The 20,548-nt window shown below is 42.2% G+C and overlaps 1 protein-coding gene across 2 annotated transcripts in view; it reads left to right on the forward strand.

Annotated features, from left to right (window-relative positions):
* LOC120720434 overlaps nt 1–18,787 on the forward strand; it is a 44,680-nt gene extending 25,893 nt beyond the window's left edge. For both annotated transcript variants that reach the window (XM_040010112.1, XM_040010111.1), the window contains 4 exons: nt 1,027–1,141; nt 1,902–1,946; nt 7,566–7,647; nt 11,781–18,787. In XM_040010112.1, coding sequence (XP_039866046.1) covers nt 1,027–1,141; nt 1,902–1,946; nt 7,566–7,647; nt 11,781–18,362 — 6,824 coding nt within the window. In that variant the 3' untranslated portion in view covers nt 18,363–18,787. The remainder of the gene's footprint in view (nt 1–1,026; nt 1,142–1,901; nt 1,947–7,565; nt 7,648–11,780) is intronic.
* The last annotated feature ends 1,761 nt before the right edge of the window (nt 18,788–20,548 follow it).

The raw sequence follows: 20,548 nt of genomic DNA on the forward strand, positions 1-20,548 counted from the left end.
CCCTATTAGAGCGCTTCGCTCTCGCTCTGCAGGCCTACTTGTTGTTCCTAGAGTATTTAAAAGTAGAATGGGAGGCAGAGCCTTCAGTTTTCAGGCTCCTCTTCTGTGGAACCAGCTTCCAGTTTGGATTCAGGAGACAGACACTATCTCTACTTTTAAGATTAGGCTTCAAACTTTCCTTTTTGCTAAAGCATATAGTTAGGGCTGGACCAGGTGACCCTGAGTCCTCCCTTAGTTATGCTGCAATAGACGTAGGCTGCCGGGGATTCCCATGATGCATTGAGTTTTTCCTTTCCAGTCACCTTTCTCACTCACTATGTGTTAACAGACCTCTCTGCATTGAATCATATCTGTTATTAACCTCTGTCTCTCTTCCACAGCATGTCTTTATCCTGTCTTCCTTCTCTCACCCCAACCGGTCACAGCAGATGGCCCCGCCCCTCCCTGAGCCTGGTTCTGCCGGAGGTTTCTTCCTGTTAAAAGGGAGTTTTTCCTTCCCACTGTTGCCAAAGTGCTTGCTCATAGGGGGTCATATGATTGTTGGGTTTTTTTCTCTGTATCTATGAAGCGACTTATGTTGTGATTTGGCGCTATATAAATAAAATTGAATTGAATTGAATTTATTCATGTTGTTTAGTTTGTTATTATATTTATGTTGTATTGTGTTTTTCTTAACAACAATGAAATTTTGTATTTAATTTTAAAACAAACTGGGAGCCAGTGAACAGAGGCAAGCACCAGGGAGATATGTTCGTGTCTCTTTGCACGTGTCAGGAGACGAGCTGCAGCATTCTGGACCAGCTGGAGCCATGCTAGACACGACTGGCTGACACCTACATATAAAGAGTTGCAGTAGTCCAGTCGAGATAGGATAAAAGTGTGGATTGCCCGTTCTAGGTTTTTAAAAGATAGTGCATCTTAGGGGCATACAAATCCAGTGTAGAAGTGGTTCTCGGCCAGAACCAGGACTTAGTTCCCCATCCCTAACAAATTGCTGAGCTTTAAACTGTGTTTCAATGCTTTCAGAGGTGAGAGATGATGAGTGGGAGGAACTCGGCTCTGACATCGCTGCACTGCATCAACTCCAAGGACTGTCTGAACACATGTTTGATGAAAAGCTTATGAACTCCTCAACAACCAGGTATCTTATGGCTATTAACAGCTATTACTACATTAAAACCCCTGTGGGTATCATAGACATTGGTTATTAGAAGCACTGTGTGGCTCTTTCAGTGCGAGTGTCATAGAAGCATTTAAATAAGCCTTGTCAGATGTGGAAAAAAATAATATTTAATATCAGGGGGCAAAGGTTACTGAAAACATGAGCTATCTTGGCTGTCTCCTAGTGGAGATCTTTTTTTTCTGCTCCAACACAGACAAAGCAGCATGCACTGGTATCTGTTATATAAAATAACCAGTCTGGTGTGTTCATGGCCTCATCACTCAGTAGGAAACTAATTGAGAAAATGTTTTAGGGAATATAGTTTGCTGGAGATGTAATATAACGCAGTGTGCCAGAGACAGGAGTTGAATTCAAAAACAGCTTTAATGCCAAAGTCTTTTTGAAAAAACAGAGGTGGACGCAGGAATAACACACAACAACCTGACGTCTAGTGAAACCACAGAATAAGGGTGGAAATGACAAAGGACAGGAGTTAGACTCAGACAATAAATACACAGCATGTAAGGAGGGGAGAGGAAACAGGTGGGAGCAAATCAGACAAGATGAGACAAGGAAGTAGAACTAGAGAAAGACCCAATGACCATGACGAAGAATGCACCTAAAAATTTGAGACTTAACTTTGACATTTACTACTTGCAACCACAGCACACTGCAACTTTTTCAAAAGTAAAAAAGTAATCCATAACAAAAAGTATAATGCAGAATGTGTTTCATTTAGGGGAAATGGCCTCCACCTGTCAAGATTTGGAAGATCTGTAAAAAGGTAAAGAGGCTTTCAGTCATTTACATTTTTTAAATGGTGTTTAGCGTGTTTAAAATTGCTGTCTCACACCTGGATATTTCATGTCCTTTGCAAGTATTTGTAAAATAATTTGGACAGTGTTTCACAATACACTGGATTTTTTTTTTTTTTAAATACTTGGTTATTAATGAGCCTAAAAGTCCATTAGGGGTCATCACAGCAGATCATCTGCATCCTTTTCATACTGCGTCCATATTTTCCTTTGTGACACCAACCCTCTGCATGTCCTCCTTCACCACATCCATGAAGCTTCTCTGAGCTTTTCCTCTTTCCATCTTCACATCCTTAGGCCAGTATATCCACTCTCCCTCTGCATGTGTGCAAACCATCTCAGCCTCAGACTTAACTTTGTCTCTAGACTGCTCAACATGAGCTGTCCCTCTGATCTACTCATTTCTCATTTCCCTCTGGGGGAGGGGTGGGGGGTATGCCCAACTGCGCTTTGTTGACTGTTTCAGACTTTAAGACGCCGTGTATCTCAAGAAATGGGGAGATGAAGTGCTTTTTGTCTGTTTTTGAGGGTGGGGGAAGAGGCATAAAGGTTGATATAAGCCAGCGAACTCCTTCCTTGAGCCTGACACCCCGCCTATATTCTTCTAACGGCGTTACTTTTTTCAGTAATGAGTAATCTAACTAATTACTATTCCTATCGTTACAACGCCGTTACAGTTACTAACAAGAAAATGCAGTCGTGTTACTGTTTTTCAACAAACAGACAGTTGAAGCTGTGTTCAGCTCGCCGCATCTTATATCAGCTGTGCGCGCTCCCGCGGCGGCAATCACTTTCTGCCTGACGATCACTTTTTGGCACAACACCTGGAGCTAAGGGGGCAAAACAATCGCATGAGTGCTGCTGAACAAGCTAGCGAGCTAACTTCCTGCTAACTTCTAACTCCGTTAAATGTCATAAATTCCGTTTTCATGGATGCCTGATTGTTAAACTCAATTGTTACACCTGGTAGAGCAGAACGCTGATCATTTTATTACAGATGAAAGACTTTAGACAGTTTTTCAGCTCTTAGTGATGCCATAGTGATCGTTTGATTTATGGACCTGCAGCGGAGTTTAGGCCCAGACACGGCTAGTGACGTCAGACTTAACGACCGGATAAGGAGCTGGCTCGCGTCGTTCACTTTAAAGAGTCGGCTCTAAGAGCCGTTTCGTTCGCGACCGACACATCACTACACAACACCTGGAGCTCAGGGGGCAAAACAATGGCATGAGTGCTGCTGTTTGACTGAGGAAGAATAAAGTACCGTATTTCCTGGACTACAAAGCGCACCTGAATATTAGCCGCACAAGCTAAAATCAGGGGAAAATCCTGTTTTGTACATACATTAGCCGCACCTGACTAAAAGCCGCAGGTGTTTCAATGTTGACTTATCATATGTAAGAGAATATGCACAAAGCGAATTGTCAGGAAAGAGATGGCTGTTTGGAGACATCACTTTTATTAATATTTTGAAAAACAAGTTACGGGTACATATTTGCATAACTTTTTAGGGTACATGTACAAGTACCGGTAATTACAAGTACAAAACATGTACTATGCTTCATAAATGAGTAACAAATGTAGTACATAACAATAACCTACAGCACACCAGAAAAATAGATTCGGACTACCTTTTAGGCTCAGGTGCAGTGACACGGCTTTAACAAGAAGAAAAGTCAGTCATTCACCATCTTTCTCTTCTTCCTGCGCACTAAAACCACCAAAGTCCTCTTCTCCAGTGTCGGAAACGAACAGGCTCAGGATGGCTTCGTCATCCACTCTCCGCTTCTCTCTTTCATTGTCACTTTCAAAACCAAAGAAATCCTCGTTGTCAGTGTCAGAGTCGAACACCCTCAGAAGGGCCGTGGCGGTGTCCTCCTCTCCATCATGCAGCAGTCCAGCCCTTCGAAATCCGTTGGTGATCGTGGATGTTTTCACACTTTTCCACGCTGTCAGAATCCAATGGTGGAGTTGGGCATAACTTGCTTTTCGCAAGTTTATCGCCGCTCATCATCCACGACTCCCGCTGAACGCGTAGCGCTACTTTGAAGTTTGTTTTTCGCGCTACTTCGTACGGCACTACGTTGCCTGGCGGATGGACATGTGACCAACATACCACTCTTGAACCTCGATCCTTCCGCCAGGCAACGTAGTGCCGTACAACAGCGGAACAAACAAAACAAATCCGCTCATGGACAATCCATAGAAAAGCCGCACCTGACTAAAAGCCGCAGGGTTCAAAGCTTGTGCAAAAAGTAGCGGCTTATAGCCCGACAATTACGGTAGTCGTGGTAAGACAATCACATGACCACTTAAAGACAAAGCAACAAGGTGACATATACCAGGTTTTAAATTGTGTTGATAGGCCAGTAAAACCAGAGTCATGAGAAACAAGATATACGCGGCGTTTTTTCCTCAATAGTTTCGTCACGTTTGCTGTCTAAGGACAGCGCAGCGAGCGCTCTCTGCTTATGAGCAAAAAAACCCTGCCCTTTCGTGTTGGTGGAAAAATGCACCATGGTGACCAATCAAAGAATGATATGGCAACATGACATTTGGTTGCTTAGAAAGAGGGGGAAGTTTTAGGAGTGGCGTGCTGTCTTGTGTAGTTAGTGTGTAGTGTTGTGGATAGTTTTGTGTTGTGTGTCAGAACAATGAGGCGGCTGCTGTCTCCAGGGCCCTATTTCAGGAAGCCGGTTTAGAAAACTCAGAGTGAAAAACGATACTCAGGGTTGAGTAACCCCGAACTGTCCAACTCGGAATATTCGGTTTCAGAAAGGCTGATAACAATTAGTTCAGTCAACGCGGAGTTGCTTTAACCCCAAATTAAGCGCGCGCACGAGGATACATAAAGCCCTGATTAGTGGAGCACAGATTAAGCGAGTCACCATGGAGACGGAGGGAAAGAAGGCGCGGTCAATGTATTTTACAGCGCTTGAGGCCGAAATTCTGATGGCAGCGTATGCCGATAACATGCAAATTCCGTGGAAAAAAAATAACACAGCCTCAGCTGCAAAAGAAAGGGAGCATGCATGGCAAAACAAAGCCGACAGAGTCAATGCGTGAGTGTTAATTTAAACATTGATCTAGGGATTTCCACCCATTTAACACGTTATTTTATTTTTTATTTTATACATTTTATTTTGTGATGTGATGTGAGCGCAGGTGCAACCCAACAGGCCCCAAACGTTCCTGGCAGCAAGTAAAAATGAAATATAAAAATATAGTCCAAACAGGTGAGGTGTAATTGTATTATGAGCCATAGTGCTTGGTCTGTTTGTCCGATGTAAATCAATTGCAGTTAGAGGCTACATTAATTTCCCCTCTGTAAGCACTTATTGAAATTATCTGAGCACATTACAAGTACATATTTGCTTACTCTGTATGCTCAAATGCGACCCGTTATAGCCAACAGAAAAAAAGCGGAGGCCCGAAAAACAGGTGGGGGTCCTCCACCACCACCACTCACAGAGCCTGGCCACTTGTCTTCCACATTTGTGATAATGTTGGCAGCATCACATATGATCTTCACAGTGCAGAGAACACAAATTAGCATCCATTACTATAATGAAATAATATGTTAGGTTGAAATGCTACAGGGAACTATGTACCTGTACATTAATGCTGTGGAAAGACTTCCTGTTCACATAGTCTCCTTCATTTACTGAAGGAGCAATGATTGGAATGTGAGTGCCATCTATACAGCCAATCACGCCTGGGAACCGTGAGAATAAATGTAAAATTTAAGTAGTAGTTCAAGTATCACCACATCATGAATTAAGTTTTGTTCATCCTGATACCTGCAATTTTGTGGAATCCCTCTTTGATAAATCTTGTGGGTCTATGACCGGGGAACACCACAGACGAGTACAGGAGACGTTTCAGTGCAACTGTAACATTCCTGACTGCCTGACAGACGGTAGCCTTGGAAACGTGCTCAGCGTCACCAATATTATACAGAAAGCTCCCGTTTGCAAAAAACCGAAGTGCAATACAAATAATATGTACAGAACTGAGAGGATGTCCGCGATGTGTCACATGAGCAATATTAGGCCTGAGGATGTTATTCAAATAAATTATAGATTGTGCTGAAAAACTGTAACGTTCACACAGGAAATCATCAGGAAATGATAAAATGTCCGAACGCGCTCTAATCACTCTCTCCCGGCGGAGAGCTCTGCGGAGAATTTGGGCTTCAACATCTACTGGCTCTTCAAGGAAGGAGCAGGCCATGTCTGACACTTCCTACAGTCAGGTTTCCGACAAAGAGGCAGAGAAAGTCAGGGTTAGTTGAAGTAAACCTGCCAGGGGGCAGGTTAGCTTCACGGAGTGTGTCGTCATAGTAACTCACTCAGAATTAATCTAAACTCGCTTTGTGAAACCGAAAACCCAGAGTTTTCGTTAACTCAGGGTATACTTACTCAGAGTTTGCACTAAACCGGCTTCCTGAAATAGGGCCCAGGTAGAAACAGGAGTGACACACCTGCTGCTGTCAGACCTGCAGGTATCAGGCTGTGATGTTGTTTGCAGAACTTGTGCATAGGATTTTAAAATTGACAATTTATATTTGCATTTAAAGTTATGAAATATGATTCAATAAACATGTTTGTGGTTGTTACAGTAAAAAAATATCACTTTTTCTACTCAGATTTTATGTTTTTTGTCTGATTTTAGATCAATTGTGTTAACACAGTTTGTCAAAATGAAAACATAACTGTAAATTCAGACACGGGAGGTTGTGCTGAAGAGAATGATACCAAACAAGGCAAATAAATAGTTTTTAAAGGTGAAATGTGGAGGAAACATCAGAAGTAGTTAAAAATGGCCAATTATACCCTGGACCCCAGAGGGTTAAACGTTTTGGGTTTTTTTTAAAGTAACGCAATAGTTACTTTTCAAGTAATTAATTACTTTTAGAATATTGTAACTCAGTAACTAACTCAGTTACTTTTTTGAAGAAGTAACTAGTAGCTATAATTAATTACGTTCTCAAAGTAACTTGCCCAACACTGGTCATTAGTCAGCTGTGTACTCACTGGTCTGCCATTATCATCCTCATCAGTCTGTGTATTTAAGTCCTTAGTTTCCTCCAGTTCATTATGTTGTTGTCGTCGTCCCTGTGCGAGTGTCTTCAGTTCAGCCAGCCAGTCAGTCTTCGTTCATGTTCTCTTCATTCATCCACTATAATCTTCTCTCATCGCTAATCAATGAGTCCTACGTTTGAGTCCTCTTTTCCTTCTCTCCACACCACGAAGCCCTGACAGACACTGTTACTGAACAGTCATGAAAAACTTTAATAATACTGTTTGTTTAAAGAAAACTTTAACATATTTAAACGATGCCATCTCTGTGCGGTTAGTAAATGGTGAAATAAAAATTGTAGGCTTTTACAAGTCAGCAAGTGCAAAAAGGTGTGAGAGAAACCCTGCAGCTCAGCTCTAGAGTACGATTTCGAGGAGCCCATGTAGAACCTCTGACTGTTGTATAAGATCGAAGAACTGCGATTTTTAAATATATTCTTGCAATTTTTTTCTTTCACAGGGTTATGAGATCAATGCAGTAATGCTAATATGTTAATTTTCCATTAGGCTGGACACTGAGCCACTAACTTTGCTGGATGGATTTCAGGACTGTGAAAACTTCCCAGCTTGTGTCATTACAAAGGAGAAGGTCAGTAAACACGAGACAAAAAATGACCACATGAACGTTTAGATTTAATAGATTAAACAGTGCTGAGAACAAAGACATTGTTTCTAATGACGAACTTCATTAGAACTAAAATAGAACTTGATTAGGCTGATAAAGATAAGCATTTCCTTCCACTCAGTATCTGTATCTGTTTTTTCTCCTAAAACGGCACAAAACATGAATTCATCGTGAATACGACACAACAAAGAAAAACAAAGAACACCATTACCAACGGACACAATACAACAGACAGCTCATAGTGGTAGCTGGGTTTGCTACGGGGAGACGCTCATTCAGTAACTTGTGTTTTATACCTGTTGGATTTTTGCATTTGTTACACTTAAGTACAGGTCGACATATCAGAGCAGTAATCACTTAGTTATTACACAATGTTGTACTACTTCCTGTATGCACTTGTTGGTTGTAAGCTTAATGTGATGCTCAGCCACATCCTTCAACTGTCTGTGAATTTGGGATTATAAAGAATTCATAGTTTTGCATTAAAATGTCACACTTCACAGAACATTTTTACCCATCGAGACCCTCAAAGCGCTTTATAATTCCACTATTCATTCACTCTCACATTCACACACTGCTGGAAGCTACAATTGTAGCCACAGCTGCCCTGGGCCAGACAGACAGAAGCTAGGCTGCCAGTTCGCGCCATCGGCCTCTCTGGTCAACACCAGCAGGCGGTAGGTGAAGTGTCTTGCCCAAGGACACAACGACCAAAACAGACAGAGAAGGGGAATGAACCAGTAAACTTCCGGTTACAAGACAAACTTCCCAACCCCCTGAGCCACGGTTGCCCATGGGAAGCAGTGTCTTTCAAGCTTAGGCAGCGGTGTTTTGCATTTCTAATACCAGCCCTATACTCACTATGAAAGGCAACTTGCTTCCTCTCCACACTGGAACACTAACAACTCTCAATGTATATTTTTATGGCCAGCAGAGATGGCCATTGAAAAAAGTAATCGGATTACAGTAACGCGTTACGCGTTACTGTAATCCGATTACTTTTTTCAAGTAACGAGTAAAGTAAGGGATTACTATCGCAAAAACGGTAATTAGATTACTGTTACTTTCCCGTAGGAACGCTGCGTTACTGCGTTACTAAAACCGTGATTTTTTGCGAGAATGTCTCACGACAGTGACGTAAGCGAGTGCGACGTTCGTGACAACAGCTGTGTGCAGATCAACAATGGATCATATATCAAGTGCGGGAGAGAGTATGAGCGTGCAGCGTTTAAAGCGTGGAAGCACTGACCTTACTTTGAGTTTGATTCCATAAAAAGTGACAAAAACATTAGTGTCCGTTGTGCGTGGGAAGAAAACTTCTTTTTACAGCGAAAAAACCCCCTAAACTTCCGAGCAAGCACCGAGTAGCTACGACGTAATGGGAAACTCACAGAGAAACTCGCGGATTCTTCCACTGACCGCGGCACACCTGCACCAGGGTAACCCTCCGCCTACCACACTCCTGCTTTACAGGTGAAAATAGAGCAACAGGACCGCTGAGTCTTTGACTTTATTTATTTTCTGCTGTGTTTCACTTGCATCTATTTGAAAGACTGAGTGTAAACACACAAAATATTTTTATTTTATGTGCTGGAATGTGCAGAAAATAGGTTTAAATGTTAAACTAATTTCTTCCAGTCAGAGAATGTTGCATATAATTAAATGTTTGCTTGAGGCATAAAGTTAAAAGATTAAAACTAATAAAACAAGTTTTAAAAAGAGACTTTTCCATTTGATTACATTTTGTATGATGGATTATGTAGAAAAAGTAGAATTGGGCTGAAAGATCTATCGCTTTATCACCTCTTCAGGTTGTAAATCGTGTTTTTAAAAAGTAACTAAGTAACTAAGTAACTAATTACTTTTGAAAATAAGTAATCAGTAAAGTAACGGGATTACTTTTTTGGGGAAGTAATCAGTAATTAGTTACTAATTACTTTTTTCAAGTAACTTGACCAACACTGATGGCCAGCAGCCTTAATTAGCTCCCATCAAAATGGATGCAAGTGCAACACAACTATAATTTACTACGTCTCACCAAATGCCTGTTACTTCCTCTCAAGTCCTGCCATCAAATCAAATCCCTCTTATTGTCACATCACATGTGCAGGTACACTGGTACAGTACATGCGAGTGAAATTCTTGTGTGCCAGCTTCACAAGCAACAGAGGTGTGCAAAAATAAACCACAAGAACAAGCAAAATATAAGAATGGCTAAATGGCTAAACCTGAGAGTTTGCATCTGGCTCTGCATTAGATTCACCTGATGTCCATCAGTCAGGGTTCATTGCAATCACTTTATAATATTATGTGCACATAAGAAACTCAGTGCAGGTATTACAATAAAAACACAAAACCTTTCGAAAGCAGTCGTGTAAACATCCCTAGTCTCAGTAAACGCATCATCAGGAAAGCTGGGATTACAAATTTAACCCAACTAACAAACACGAAGAATATTTCCTCCATATTTTTGTATCATTTGTAGTTAGCTTTTCAAATTCAGAAAATAATTTCAGTTAGTTCTTAGTTTAGTTTTAATTCACTATAATTAGCCTGGTATGCAGGTCACTTATAATAATAATAATAATGGATTGGATTTATATAGCGCTTTTCAAGGCACCCAAAGCGCTTTACAATACCACTATTCATTCACTCTCACATTCATACACTGGTGGAGGCAAGCTACAGTTGTAGCCACAGCTGCCCTGGGGCAGACTGACAGAAGCGAGGCTGCCATATCGCGCCATCGGCCCCTCTGGCCAACACCAGTAGGCAAGTAGGGTAAAGTGTCTTGCCCAAGGACACAACGACCAGGACAGAGAGCCCAGGGATCGAACCGGCGACCTTCCGGTTACAGATGCGATTTCCAACCCCCTGAGCCACGGTCGCCCACTTATGTTACCTGTTGCTGGTCTTCACTGATGACAGCTGATCAGGCCCCTTCTTTTCATTATCTACCTTCTTCCCCTTGGACACATTTTTCATAAATACAATATTCAGTTTCACTGTTATGCTGATGACACCCGGCTTTATCTGTCCACTAAACCTGCTCTCTCCCCGGACCTCCCTCACCCTCTGTTTAGACGAACTCAGAGCTTCTCCTGTTCAGCACTGAACCAACACTATCCAGAACTAATAGCTTCTACTACAATCAATAACTCGCCACTCTCCATTTCCCCATGTGTGAAAAGTCTGGGTGTTATCTTTTAACTCCCACATCAATAACATCCCTTGGTCTGCATATTTCCAACTCTGTAACATTAATCATCTCCGTGCTTTTCTCTCCTCACATGCCGCTGCTATTCTTGTTCATAGCCTGGTCACTTCCTGGATCGATTACTGCAACTCTCTTCTTTTTGGTCGTAGTCAAAAATCTACCCATCAGCTTCAGCGTGTCCGGAACTCTGCTGCTCGTATTATCACCAGGACCCCTTCTATGCACCACATCACCCCTGCTCTGCAGCTTCACTGGCTTCCGGTTAAATACCGCATCAATTTCAAGATACTTTTGTGCACATTCAAGGCTACCCATCATCTCTCGCCTTCATACCTCTCTGACCTGGTTCACATCACCGTTCCTGCTCGGTGTCTCAGATCCTCCTCCTCTCTTTCTCTTTCCATCCCTTCCCCCCGGCTAGCCACCGTGGGGCGCTGGGCTTTCTGCTGCTCTGCCCCCCGTCTTTGGAACTCCCTTCCTCCTGAGATACGAAACATCACTTCCCAGACTCAAAACTCACCTGTTCACACTAGCCTATTCCACATAAGCTTTTCCATACTGCTACCTTAATTTATTTTATCTATTTGCTCTGTTTTATCCTTATTATTTTCTAAATTATGTTTGTTGCTGTTATTGCTTGTGTACAGTGTCCTTGAGTGTTTTGAAAGGCGCTTTCTTCAACAAAATGGATTATTATTATTAGTATTAAATAATGTGAGTGTCTGGCTCAAACTGTAGGTTTACATCAGCAAAACAGATTGTTAAGATTATATCTAGAGATCCAAAAAAAGTTCACAAATTTCATCCTATAGAAATTAACTGAGACCAAAACAGTTATCCTGGAGCTCTCTCTCATTTCAGTCTTTGCTTCATTTTTCAGGACTTTAATGCCTTCTTGGCACATATCGACAAACAGAAGGTACAAGACTGGCTGCTGGGTGCTTCAAAGATCTCCCACAGCTACAGCCAAAAACTTCTGATCATGACCGACAGAGAAAAGTCCACCAGTGACAGAGTCCAGCAGGAATACAGCATGGATCCTCATTACTCCGTGAAAGTCACCAAGGACTGCCTGTTCAACGACGCCTGTGTACCAGCAGCAGACAGATACACTGTAGTGAAAATATTTGGAAGTGTTTCAGAAGATGGACAAACTGTGTCTGGACTTGATGGATCTTCACTTGCAAAGCTGATGTTGAAACCATCTCTGGAAGCAGCTCCAGTTTTCTCTCTCGATGGAAACACAACCACACAGTTCCAACAGAACTTTATTCGGGTTTTTATGCTCCGCGGCCTCCAAACAGTCTTAGAAACCAACCAGAACAATCAGCAGATTTACCAGGTGATGGATCGAAATGACTCCGTTTCCAGCTACAAAATCCCACAAAGACCAGCTGATCACACCACACAGTATGACCACCAGCAGATCATAATTATGGAAAATGATCCTGTGGTCAGAAGAGCTGCTGAATATTTGTATGACAAACATCCCACAGTTAGTTCTGTCTATGTTCTTGATGAAAACCAAAGACCCAAACTGATCCATGGTGAACCAGTGTCTCTGTCAGAGGACAGCAGACTGGTGCTGGTAGGTCATGGTGAAAGAGACAACGCAGGAGAAATGAGACTGTCAGGATACAGTTCAGGAGATGTGGCAAAAATCATTGAAAGGACAAACAGAGGCAGTGATAAAATTAAAACAACGAGTGTGGTGGCCTGTGAGGTCGGATCAGACCAACGATTCATGGAAACTCTGCTGAGGGACCTCCATAAAAAGAACATCAAGACAGAGCTTCATGTGAGGGACGCTCTCATCCAAGTCACACACACAGGAAGGAAAATCACTCAGGAAATCTCTCCAGAGGGGCTGCAATGGAGACATAAAGACAACAGCAAGAAAGTGGTAGCAACCCTTGATAGAAACGGAGATGTAATAATGAGAAATGAGCCTGGAAGTAAAGGAGAGGCTGTTTTTACCAATGAAAGAAACTTTCTGGGTGGAGGAAAAAACGGGGGAAACAAAAAACCAGAACAAAATTTTATAAGAGAAGACAGCTGGCCAAAAGAACCAAAGAGATTTGTTAACCCAGAAGTTTTCCCGAGGATTGACCAAAATAAAGTTCCCGAGATTAAATCTGCCATTGATGAGCTTCAGGCTCTGTCTTGGGGAATCTTTCACTCAGATCAACCAGTACCAGAGAAAGTCAACAACCAACAAATAGAAGAATATGTAATAGGGAAAAGAAGCCAAAGGACTGTAAACAGGAGAACTGAAAATTATATAGACTGGCTAAATGATGGTGAAAAAGTTCTTAAGGAATGTTATCAGATTAATTCAGGGAAAGACATTAAAAATATAATTCATCACTTTGCAAAGAATGGAGAAAAAAGGACAACATACCTGAAGATCAATAACTGGATATATGAAGTTGAGCATAAAAAACTGTACGTGTTCCTGGTTGGAAAATGGCTTGACAACAATCAAAGAAACGAACACGTAATTGCTGAGATTAAGAATTGTATTAATGCACAGGTGGGCAGAGAAAGTTACACACACATGAGAAACAACATTTTAGCAAACAATAGAAATAGCCAAAACAAACAAAAACAAATCTATGCTGAATATGTGGGAAATATTTTTCGTGGAGAGCACGCACATGTCAACCAAGGACTATCCACTGAGGCCTGGTTCACAACATATTTCACTGCATCAGTTATAAGTGAATCTGTGAGAAATTTCCGAACATTCCCTTTGACACTTATGGCCTTGGATATGGCTTTAAATCAATATGACTCAGCTGGCCTGGATTTTTTCTTTGACAATCACCCAATGGCAAGAGGAGGAAGCTGGGTTGACACAGAAAAACGGGGATTCACTAACTCAAGAGAAGAGTTCTTAAAATTGGAATATGACCTGTTTGATAAGTGGAGTAAAAATGGTAATGTAGATGAATGGATTAATATGATAGCAACTGATTACAAAATATCTACAGAAAACGCAAACACAAAACATGTTTTAGCTGATTACAAGAAATACAAAGAAAATTTTGAGCAATCTCCCATCATCGAAACAACATCTGGAGATATTATGAAACCTTCCACATCTGGAACACTGGGAGGATACGATGATGGCTACGTCACAAGGCGTGACTTGAATTCCGCCTCAGAATTCGAGAATACCTTCAAACATGAATCCTATTTCTCTAGAACATCTGCATTGTTAACTGAAGAGGTCCATGCTGCACTAATGGCAAGATATGGTAAAAATCTGGCAAGAATGCATCTTCAGGAGGGATCGGCCCGAATGGAAAACGGACAGTTTGTATGTAAGCTCGTGTCAGAGAGAGCTGGTGCTGAGCCCGTGGAGTTCAGGGTCGATTTATCTCCACAGAGTCAACATTACAGTGAAAAGATGTGGAAGAACATTGAGACATCAGTGCATGAGATGGAGCAGCACAGTTCAGCAGCCTCCCATCAGGTCAACAAGCATGTAGAGAGGACTGGAACTGCTGTTGGAGCTTTGGGCCTGATGCTGGGACTGAAAGGAGCTGCTCGTGCCTTTGAAGAGGGAAACATCAAAGATGGTGTGACAGGGTCTTTGCAGACGGCTCATGGAGTGACGGCTATGACAACATCTGCTATTGCAAGAAAAGCTCTGACTTCAAACACAAGAATCGCAAAAGCTGCAGCAACAATCATGAGGAGCCCTGCAATGAAGCGTGCTATGACAGTTATACCAATAGTGGGAATTGGATTTGGGATCCACAGTGTGGCAGAAGATTTTAGAAGAGGAGATGCACTGGGATACATTGATGCTGCATTAGATATTACCATGACTGTGTTAGATGTTGTTCAGCTTGCTCAGCCTGAACTGGCACCTTTCATCGCACCTATAACTCTGGCTCTATCAGTAGTGCGGATGGCCATTGATGATGTTTATATGGGCATCCAGAATGAACTGAACAGCCTCCCAGCGGACGCTGGAGTTTTGGACAAAATAGCTGCTGTTTTTGTTGGCTTGGGAAAAGGGATCATGCACTTTGCTATACATTTGGCTAGTGTGTTTTATGACTGGCGTTATGATGAAATTGAGGAGGGACGAAGACTTGTTGCACAGATCTCAGATTATCACCAATATTATAAAGTCACAAAGCAACAGGGTGGAACGACAGCCATTGATTTTGCTGCTGGCGCCTCCTCCTGGAATGGAGGAGGTATTAACTTCTGCCTCGCTGATGAGGGTCAGTCTGAGCTCTGCATGGACTATTTTGTTTCTCGTGATGAGAGTCCAAGAAGACAATGCTGGAACATTAACACAGATGGAAGCAAAGATATAATTCTTGGTCTGGGAGAGTCACATGGATTAGAGCACAAAACATATGAAAAAAAAGTACTCATGTTCATACCAGCTGGATCTGTGACAGTGGTTTCAGGTTATAAAACTCTTTCCTATTCGAGGTACGGGACATACAGGGGAAACAGAGACGCTAATCGATTTTTTGCAGTTCAGAAATCACAGGACGAACATATGATTGAAGTCATGTTGAGCTACTATTACAGACTTCATGGGGAACCAGGGGATGACACATTCTTCCTCGGTCCACAGAGAAGTTATGTTGAAGGCTCAGGAGGAAGGGACACCTACATCATTCCTGAGAATGGAGGGAAAACGATCATTAACAACTACGATCCCTCCAGAGCACAAGACACTCTGCATTTCAGTGTCGACTACAGACACATTTCTGTGTCTAAGTCAGGAAACGATGTTGTGCTGACGTATGAGGGCAGTCATACTGTAGGAATACAAAACTGGTTTTTAGGAGAAGATTATCGTCACATGAACATGATGTCAGGAGACGGAGTCTTATTTGAGATTTCCTCCACGGTGGTTTCTTCAGTTCAGCTGGTGGCCAGAGGAATTAACAAGATGTTTGAGAAACACGGTGCAGTTGTTGATGCATCACAGCCACTTTTACGCACAGTTACAAACATCTTTGGGTCTCAGGATAATGATGAACTCATTGGAAATGGAGAAAGGAACCTGATAGATGGGGGAGGAGGGCGAGATCTTCTGATTGGTGCTGAAGGAGAAGACATTTACATGGTGAAAGGCAGAGAACGTTGCTCTGTGCTCATTGAAAATTACTCCAGAGACGAGAAAACTGACCTGGCCATCGTAGAAGCAAATCTTCATACGTTTCGAGTCTGGGTATTAGGTGATGATGTTCATCTGGAGGCTCACCATGACAGCACAGCGTTTGATGTTACTGTAGTGAACTGGTTCAGATCATCAGCACACAGACACTTACTGTTCATCACAAAGGATCTGATCACCTTCACAGTGTCAGATAACAAAGCTGACTGCCTGCAGAGGAACATCTTCACCACATGTATAAAGAGCCTCAGCATTGACTACAGCAGCTCCCCGTCTCCTCTGGAGGTGGACCTTGAGAAGGATGAGGCTTTGGACAGCGTGACAGAGGTCCGCGGGTCAAACTATAACGATGTCATCAAAGGAAACAAAGAACACAACGTTCTTGTCCCTGGATTAGGAGATGATTTCATTGAGGGGAGAGGAGGAGAGGACTGGTACATTATCACAGCAGGACAAGGAGTGAAAACCATCAACAATCTATCACCAGATCTAACCTTGGACCTGCTCTTCCTTAAAGAACAATATCAGGATATAACATGTAGATGTGAAGGTCAGGGCATCATCGTTCAGGTACAGGGCAGAAGAACTGTTATTTTACAGAACTGGTTTGAATCACAGAATTATCAGCACCTGCAGATCAAGACCAGTGATGGAGTAACAGCTGGACTGAAGCCCAACATCAGCAGCTGTGGATGGGATTTAATGCTGCCTTTAACCATCGATTACAGAAACCAGAGTCCTGAACTACTTGTAGTAAACTATGACAAACTATGCCAGTATTTTTATATATATAAAAAGAAATTGCACTCTCAAGCAAGGATTTTTTTTTTTGGACACAAGTGCATACCCTGGGGGAAAGTGATGATTATGATTGATGATGAATCAGTGAAAGAAATGTACCCCTCCTCAGGATCTGACATCATAGTTGAGTATTTACTTCATCCACACACCGGGAGGGGCACTGATGATAGGAGGAAACTCAGTGACTCAGTGAAAGAAATGTACGGCTCCTCAGGATTTGACATCATGGTTGGAAACGGCAATGATAATTTACTGGATCCACACACCGGGGGGGGACTGATGATAGGAGGGGAAGGCAAAGACACCTACATAATCAAACATAGGGATGAAAACATGGTAATCATTGATAACTTTGCAGAAGATCAGAAAACTGACACTGTGCTGGTAGATATGGATTTCCTTGATGGAAGTCGAGTCATACTGGACTCAACAGTTTCAATGGAACCAACAAGAAATGATGTTCATGTTAGAATCATGAAAAAAGAGGAAATATTAGAATTCGTTCTTTACAATTATGGTAAAGGTGAAAAACATCAGCATCTAGAATTTCAGAGCTCTGATGGCGTCCATTTCAAACTCAAGTCTCTAAACTCATCTGGAGACGACTCTTTCTATCAGGTAGAAGCTTTCAAAGTGACTCTCACACAGTCTCCGGTGGACTGTCGTTTGGACCTCAGCGCTCAGAGAAATCTGTCAGAGGTTCACACAGTGCAAGGCTGCCCCTCCCAGTCGAATGTTATAATAGGCAACAACCGAGACAACGCTCTGATTGGTGGGTGGAAGGACGATGCCTTGGATGGAGGTGATGGAGATGACACGCTGGTAGGAGGAAATGGAGCTGACATCCTGATTGGTGGGAGAGGAGACGACACTCTTTATGGTGAAGATGGGAATGACACACTGATGGGAAACTCTGGCCAGGACGTCTTCCTTCCTGGACCAGGAGCTGATCTGGTGGACGGAGGTCCAGGCAGAGACTCTGTTCTCTATCGGGGTGATCATGAGAAGGGTGAAGGGGTTTATGTTAACCTGCTGACGGGCCAAGGCCACCATGCTGACGCTGAGGGCGACGTGTTGAAGGATGTGGAAACTGTGATCGGCACCATCTATTCGGACATCTTAGTCTCTGGTTATGAAAGTTCTCTTCTCAAAGGCTCAGATGGTAACGACATCTTGGTGTCCACCGGTGGAGATTATCTGGTTGGAGGTGATGGAAATGACATTTACATGTTCACTTTCAACAACGGCTCAGTCACCATAGACAACTGTGCAACAGACAACGCCACAGATGTCTTGTATTTAGGGTCCCAGTCAACGCTGGCATCTGACTGTCAGGTTTCATCTGAGAAAGTTATTCTGACTTTTTATGGAACCAACCAAGAAGCTATGAAGATTTCTCTAAGGGGCTGGATCAGTGACAACAATGAGTGTGGGCACCTGAAGCTGGTTCTCAGAGAAACTAATGTTTCAGTGGATCAACTGCTCCAAGAATGTCAGTCACGATGAGTAAAAGGTGCTTTGCTCATCAGTCACCTGCTGAAAAATCTGGTGGTGTTTTAATAAAAAAAATGTAAATCAATGCATTTTAGTGTAAAAATGCTACAAAGTGTTTTACATGCTAAAGTTTCCTGAAACTGTGCAAAACGACTTAAACATTTTTGTATGGTTCTTTAATTATGCTAAGCCTGAAATCAGCCTTCAGAAGACAAAAAGAAGATGTTGAAATGGCACAAATAAATTGTAAACCTTTTCCGTGTTACAATTGTGATTTAATATCTATTAATGCATCATTTTTTTCTTGAAATGTTTATCCATCCATCCTTCCATTTTCCTCCAATTACTGGAGGTGGGTCGTGGCGGAAACAGCCTCAGCAGTGTGTAAGACCCGACCTGACATATAGACACAGACACAAACATGCATTCCCACCCTCATGCACACATATACAAACACTCAGCACTCACCCAACGTAGGGATAGACATACATGGACACTGTACACACAATCACACTCCCCAAACAAGCTCTATAGCCCAGGTCCAGGTACCCTCGCCCCTGGAGAGGGAAACGGCACCTAGACCCAGGAGATACTACCCTTTCCCCCGGGGTGGAGGCAGGAAACCGCCGTTTACGTGTGGATGAAAGGTGCAAACGCATAGAAAAATCTGTGTTTTCAAAAATACCCGTGTAGGTGTGGATGCAGCCTCAGTGAAAATCAGTCAGTGTTTTAGAAGGAAGTAGAGAAATATAACAGCCTTTCATTCCTAATGTGTGGTGTAGCAAACATTTTGTGCTGCTTTTGCCCTTTGTCATCTTTCTGGTTACATATTTTACGATAATCGTGTTCCTTTTGTCAAAGTATAGAAATGTAACATTGGCATAGATAAAGTTCTGCTTTGTATGTGGATTTGTGACGCTTCTTCTCCTTTTACCCAAGTAATATTCATAATCTAGGTAAAACAGAAGTAAAGCAAACCTTATAATTACCTGCTAAAAATGTGTTCTGATGTGTTCTGTAGAAGAACTTTAGATTTGTCCATTATTGGAAGATCAGCTCCTTCGGTTTTGTGTAGGTCCGTATTTGTCAAGGATCATTTTTTCCAAATCTCAAATACTTGTTAACTAAACATTTATGAAACTAAATGTACAGATAATAAATAATTGTTTGGCCAACCTTGCTTAAACAATAGTGAGGCTTAGGGGCCCAGATGTCAAATGGGATTAGGCTTACATCCATGGAAGCGGAAAAAGAATGGGATTATTAGGATTTTCCGGGCCTGTCAGTGTCAGTTTCTCTCTCATGGCTTGGGGGAACTCTTTTGATGACGTTTGATGTCAGAGCAAATGTTGATGAATAGTTACCTACGTCACAACTACTATGGGGTTTTCTCCCAGTGGGCTGACTATTCCTTTGCATGGGTACACAGACGATCTATCACTGCCTCTGTCTGCTTTATCTTTCCGAGCCCTGCAATAAGCCCTACATGAGCAGTGTTCTGACGCAACACATGTCGCATGATATCAAGCCTCCACTGATGTATTGTTCACTAACAGTGACAATGTTACCAGCACAAGCATAGACTAAGGAAAGTTTCATATTATTCACACACACAGACATGTTTGTGTGTATGTGTATTGTTATTGGGAGGGACTATCAGCATTTATGTCAGCGGTCACAAAGACAAAATACTGCAAGTACATAATAATCAGTCTAATCTGATAAAAACTGCTTCAAAGGTCGGGCACCATTCCCCCAAAATACAGTCAGTTCAGTCACATGTCATATTTCTATGTATCTGCAAAATTTCAAAACATTACTGCTTCATTCAGGAGCAATGCTTCTGCGTCACCATGCTAACTGGACAAGTCAAAAAGAAACACAGCTGGAGTTACAGTCAGGGGGAAAACAATGATTTGAACCCCAGCTGATGTTGTAAGTTTGGCCAGCTGATCATTGCAGTGAGTAATCAGCCTGCTGTATATGAAAATAGATACTAACAGACGCCTAGCTTGGCTAACTGCTAATCACCTACCTTTCCTTATGATGATTGTTTATCACTGCTTTAATGATTCTGATAGTAAAAATACACCCTAAGTGTCAGGAATCAAGCGAGCCCCTATCAGAAAGCACCTGGTGACAGTGGGAAGGAAAAACTCCTTTTTAACAGGAACAAACCTCTAGTAGAACCAGGCTCA

This window comes from Simochromis diagramma, unplaced genomic scaffold (assembly GCF_900408965.1).
Source record: "Simochromis diagramma unplaced genomic scaffold, fSimDia1.1 OVJJ01000585.1, whole genome shotgun sequence".
Lineage (NCBI taxonomy): Eukaryota > Metazoa > Chordata > Actinopteri > Cichliformes > Cichlidae > Simochromis > Simochromis diagramma.